Below are 6,014 nucleotides of genomic sequence, written 5' to 3'. Positions count from 1 at the left end.
TTGCAAAAGACGCACCGGCCAAGGCATGCGTGCGAATGTTTTTATTGGTTTATTAAGTAGCCTACAAGCAGGCGAGTTATTACAAATTGAGTGTGAGGGATAATTTGTTAACTTCACGCAAAAAAGACCTTGGAATGAGATGGCTAGCTGTAGTAGCGTTTAGTCCACTGTCTATAATAATAGCCTAATTTAGAGATCGTTTTTTCTTTTTTTTTTTAACCGACTAGCGACAACTTTGATCGGCTAACGTGGATACGGTCAACCATCGGTCAACCAGTCACCGGTTAACATCCCTACCTCCAGCCAAATGTGCTACATCTTCCTCAGTTAACCTTCTTGTACTGTAGGTGTGCATGTCCAGCATCCTTTGCACATTAATGTCTTAAGTTGTACACACGGTACGGTTGTTCAGATTTGGGAATCTGAAATGTTTTTCAGAATGTCTTTGAAAATATAAATGGGTGTTAACCCTCCTTTTTATATTGCAGTCTCACCATATCTCCAAGCCTTTTCTGTGTGTATTCCTGTTCTTGATGTTGTTAAAACATAGCCTACTTGTTCTACACATTGAAAATGTAATAAACAAATGTATTGAAAACTCAAAATGTATCAGTCCTCCTTTTTATGCTGTTCTAAGTGCTTTCTTGAAACAGATGATTGCTATTGAGTTACAATGTTATCGAAACAGTGGGTGTCCTGAACGAACTGTTGAACAAACTTAACTTTAACATACACACTTTTAACATTTTGGCTGTTATTTATCGTTCTTTGTTAATGTATTTTCATATGTTTATGGCTTAATCTGAAAATATTACTAAGGCTGTGTGGTGGCCATATTTAGGCTATTCCTTAAAATAAACAAATTAACTGATTGACTGCATTGATCTAACTTTTAACGTATAACCTGTTACTGGTTGCCATATATTATAGATGTTCATGGCTTACTCCTAAAATTGTGAAGGCTGTGGGTGTGTAGGCCTATAGTTGGTGGCCACCTTCATCTCATCAAAATAACTGGAGAGGATCACTGAACATCTCAAATACCCACGGTAACATTGGATACAAAATACATACATTTAACAATGTAAGTTTATTATGCATGACGACAAACAGGCAAATCACGGAACCAGGAATGGAGCTGATGCCGAGAGGTAGGCTAAATGGCAGTGTCAGCTACCACAGAATAGACTATTTCAGAACGATGTTTGCAGAGCAAACTTGCGATATGTCATGGGCACTAATGTAAACATGCTAACCAACGTTATAGCACTTCAAATTGAACTCGTGTTTGGAATGTTTCGATGTTTCTCGTGATCATTGCTGTCTATCCCATAGAAATAACATGGCAGCGCCAGGGCTGGTTAGAACTGTTGTAGCGTACATGAACCACGTGACGGCGCGGCGGCGACTTCAAAGAGTGTCGCAACTCTCTCTATCTATGGCTCTGCTGTTCTCTAATGCTGGATGATGTCACTCTGCCCCTCCTCCTTGACACAGGGGCCACTGTGTCACTTTTGAATTTAGTAACCTATAAGCGTTTCTTCTCCCATAAGCCACTGGGACCAGCCTCTACAACTTTGCGAGGTTATGGAAATTCTGAAATAGACATAGTGGGCTCTCTACAGTTGCCTGTACGCTACGGGGGGAAGGCCCTACCGACATTCACCTTCCATGTGTCACGCCATGGGACCAACCTACTTGGCCTTGACCTCTTCAACGGCCTCGGATTCACCCTACTGGATACAACAGGCTCAGAAATCCACACTGTCGCCACCCCAGAGCACCAACAGTGGCCAACATTGTTTGACGGGGTGGGTTGTCTCACTGCTTTTGCCCATCAGCCCCTGGTAGACCATACCGTAACACCAGTGGTGCAACCACTCCGCCGTTCCCCTCTAGCACTGCGGGATGACATCTCATCTGAGCTACGGCGCATGCTAGATGAGGACATAATTGAGCGTGTGAATGCTTCGCCGTGGATATCCAACCTGGTGGTGGCGAAAAAGAAGACAGGAGGCCTGCGCATCTGCGTGGACCTCAGAGCTGTAAATAAGGCCATAATACCTGATCGCTACCCTTTGCCAACAACAGAGGAGCTCACAGCTCAGTTCTATGGATCCACTGTTTTTTCAAAACTTGACCTCCGCCAGGGCTACCTCCAAGTTCCTTTACACCCTGATAGCCGCAACCTAACCGCCTTCATTACCCATGAAGGTGTCTTTCGCTACAAACGCATGGCCTTCGGACTGAGCTCCGCTCCAAGCTGTTTTCAAAAAATCATGGCTTCCATCCTGGCAGGGATCCCGGGCGTGGCCGCTTATCTTGACGACATTGTTGTTCATGGAACCACCACTGCAGTGCACGACGAACGCCTCCACAGAGTGTTTAAGGCATTAGCGGAGCACCACCTCACACTCAATGGAGACAAGTGTGTTTTTGGGGCCTCAGTCATTGAATATGTGGGGTTCCGCCTCTCAGCTGAGGGCATAAGCCCACTCCACTCGAACACAGAGGCCATCCAGCGAGTCCCTGAGCCCACATCACCAGCCCAGGTTGCGTCCTTCCTGGGGATGACCGCATATTATCTTCGTTTTTTGCCTCAGTACTCATACACAACTGCTCCACTACGCAAGCTGATGAAAAACGATGAGCCCTGGCTCTGGACACCCGCCTGTGCCGAGGCGGTGCATCGCCTAAAGTCACAGCTCACTTCACCACCGGTCTTAGCACACTTTGATCCAGCCAGCCCCACACTTGTCACCTGTGACGCCTCTGCTATCGCCATTGGTGCTGTGATGTCCCAACTCCAGGGTGGCGTGGAAAGGCCAATCGCTTTTGCCTCTCGAGCACTCAGCCCTACAGAACAGCGTTACTCGGTAGGGGAGCGAGAGGCGCTAGCCTGCCTCTGGGCTTGTGAGCGGTGGCACATGTACCTGTACGGACGCAAATTCACCCTGAGAACAGACCACCAAGCACTCACCACTCTCCTGGCCACGTCAGGCACTGGCCACAAACCACTTCGTCTGCACCGCTGGGCTGACCGCCTACAGCAGTACAACTATGGTCTGCAGTTCACACCAGGGCGTGACAATGTGGTGGCCGACCTGCTGTCACGTTCAATCCCTACTCAACCCACACCTCCGGTTGAGGATCTTGAGCACGACCAAACAGAGCAGGACCTCATACAGCTTCTCCATGCACCACTTCAGGAAACTGTGTCACTGCGTGAGCTGGTGGATGCTTCAGCAGCCGACCCTGTCCTCTCTGTAGTGTCAGCATACATTAGACATGGCTGGCCTACAAAAGTACCAGATGAGCTCTCACCCTATTTCAGAATCCGTGAGCAGCTGGCATGCTGGAACGACACTTGTGTTGCTAGGGGGCTCTGCACTGTGGTCCCGAGTGCCCTTCGTGCGCGTGTTCTTGCTATGGCACACGAGGGTCACTTGGGCATAGTCAGGCTCAAACAACGGTGTCGGGACCTTGTTTGGTGGCCAGGGATTGACAGAGACATCGAGACCCTGGTCAGGGACTGCACCGCTTGTCTTCTCAGTGGCAAGACCCGGGCCCCAGGCCCGCCCCCACCCATGCAACCCTTGAACTGGCCATCCCATCCATGGGAGCACCTCCAATTAGACGTCTGTGGAGAGTTACATGGGGTGCCACACCACCAACGGTTTCTGGTCGTGATCTATGACCTCCACTCTAAGTGGCCTGAAGTTGCACCCGTGGGCTCCGTCACCGCCAAAGTGCTAATTGACATCTTAGACTCACTGTTTGCACGATGGGGTTTGCCCAAGAAAATCACCACCGATAATGGGCCTCAGATGGTCTCACATGAACTGTGCACCTACCTGAAAGAGAAAGGGATTCAGCATATTCGCACGGCTTACTATAACCCATCAGCTAACGGGGGGGTCGAAAGGCTGAATCAGTCCCTCAAGAATGGAATAAGGGCACACCTCGCTCAAGGGTGCACATTTCATGCCAGCCTCCTCCAGACGCTCTTACACTACCGCGCCACCCCACATGCCACTACGGGAGCCTCCCCAGCATCCCTCATGCTGGGACGGGAGCTCCAGCTGCCTTTGGATAGACTTCGCCCTGTTCTGGCCCAGGCTCCAGTTCATCCAATCCAAGCAAGGGTTAATGCCCGTCAGAGCCAGATGAAGAACTGGTTTGACCGGAGACGGCGAGCCAGGCCACCCGCCATTGCTGCTCGAGACTGGGTCAGGATCCGCCGACCCCACCGTGACAACAAACTGCAGTCGTTCTGGTCAGATCCAGTCCAGGTCAGCCAACAGCTTGGGCCCGCCACATTCAGGCTCGTGGATGGCACTCGCTGGCATGCCAGTCGTCTGCGCAAAGTACAGGCACCCTCTGGGCCAGGTCTGAACACGGCCCCATGGTCTGACCTCGCAGCAGCCCCAGCTCTCCCACAACTCGACGCCCCAGCGCCTCCTGTCCAGCTAGAAGCCATGGAAGCAACCCCTGACACCTGTGCCGACCACCAGCCTCGCCCAGCCCGTGCACATACCCGGCCTGCACACTTGAATGATTTTGCAACTGAGTATCACACTTAGATTCTTGTAAGGGGGGGGGAAATGTTATGTTTGCCATTGCCATGGCAACGCTGCGTGCTGATTGGTTTTTGGAGTTTGTCACGTCAGAACGTGAGTTAGGAAGTTGTGTGTTGTGTGACTAAATAAATGGAGTAGTTACGCTCCGACTACAGCTCTGCGAATCGTGTCGGTTTATTCCCATAACACAGCCTTCTCACACACACACCTCCTGAAGTCCAATGGGAATTATAAATGCTTGCATTTGTCACCATCTAGTGAGCAAAAGAGCCACACCCAAACAATGGCGAGAGTCATCAATGTTGCACAGTAATTTTTGATGTGTTTATTATCTTCACAATGCATTATTTTTTTACATTCTTAAAGTCAAACATAAGAAAATAAAGCAAGCAAATTATCCAGGAGTGCGCAGACTTCTCTTTAACATTAAATGTTCATGCCTTAAAACCCATTTTGTGTTTGCTTGCATTACATTCTCTCACACAGAACAGTTAATGTTTATTGGCAGAACATTCACCATAACCTCTCAGCACATGTATTTGCCTTCACGTGCATATAAGTTCAGACAAGGACAAGGAAAATGCTCATTACATCTAAATACAGTCACCTCTGCACCTGTATACTTTAATCCAATGAGATAGGCTTTAGTAAGACGGACAATGTGGACTTTGCCACAACCAAGGGACTACAGTATACTGTATATGACATGATGTCTGACAACAGCTAGAAAGGTTGTGTGATGTCATTTGTGATTGAATAGGCCTCCTGTAAGTGAAGCCTATTTCGTGAAGAAGAAGTTCAGGTGGTGGCAGCAGTGATAAAAAAAAAAAAAAAAAAACAACAAAAAAACCCAGCTGGTAGCTCAGACCGCAAACCAGACGTCCAGACTCAAGATGTTAGAGGATGTGTCAGTGGGTGTTATGGCGCTGACAGCATCATAGATTCCAGGTGCACTTTGTGGGGGGAGAAATGAACACAAGATGGAGCCATTGCACCTATTTCCCTATTTAAATCGCAACAGGCGCAGTGTCTGTCTGCGTTAGGCATATAATATATATATTTTGCGGCAGTCGTACAGAAAATTGTTACAACTTCAAACGTTTTGAAATGAATGACAACACCATTCACAATACCGTAGATTTAACTAAACAGTCTCCAGCAATAGCCGACGCACAAGCTCCGCAAGCAGCCAGAGAGGCGCTTGGCCACTGCTGTAGGCTAGTTTATGCAACCAGGACCGAATGGTCCTTGAGGAATACAAGTAGCCTAAAAAACACAGCCTATCTAACAAGGATGCAAAATGAGGAATGGTTGAGACAAAGTGCCTCTGCGGGCAGATAAGACGTAGGCTACACTACACTGATTTCTATGGTTCTGAAATTATAGCCTAGGAAAAATAATAATAATTTCAAGTTTAATTTCAATCTTAGTCTG

At 48.2% G+C, this 6,014-nt stretch overlaps 1 protein-coding gene across 1 annotated transcript; it reads left to right on the top strand.

The window, feature by feature from the left end:
* The first annotated feature begins 1,457 nt into the window (after nt 1-1,457).
* On the top strand, nt 1,458-4,583 carry LOC134062047 (uncharacterized protein K02A2.6-like). Its single transcript, XM_062517919.1, has one exon. It carries the CDS (start codon nt 1,458-1,460, stop codon nt 4,581-4,583), a length of 3,126 nt encoding a protein of 1,041 aa, XP_062373903.1.
* Nucleotides 4,584-6,014: the final 1,431 nt, after the last annotated feature.

This window comes from Sardina pilchardus, chromosome 17 (assembly GCF_963854185.1).
Source record: "Sardina pilchardus chromosome 17, fSarPil1.1, whole genome shotgun sequence".
NCBI classification, from domain to species: domain Eukaryota; kingdom Metazoa; phylum Chordata; class Actinopteri; order Clupeiformes; family Clupeidae; genus Sardina; species Sardina pilchardus.
Note: the sequence above shows the minus strand (reverse complement) of the source record. Positions and strands in the feature narration are given on the sequence as shown.

What these genes read in the sequence shown, in the direction of transcription:
- LOC134062047 (XM_062517919.1), top strand. Translation starts at nt 1,458, where the DNA reads ATGCTGGATGATGTCACTCTGCCCCTCCTCCTTGACACAGGGGCCACT.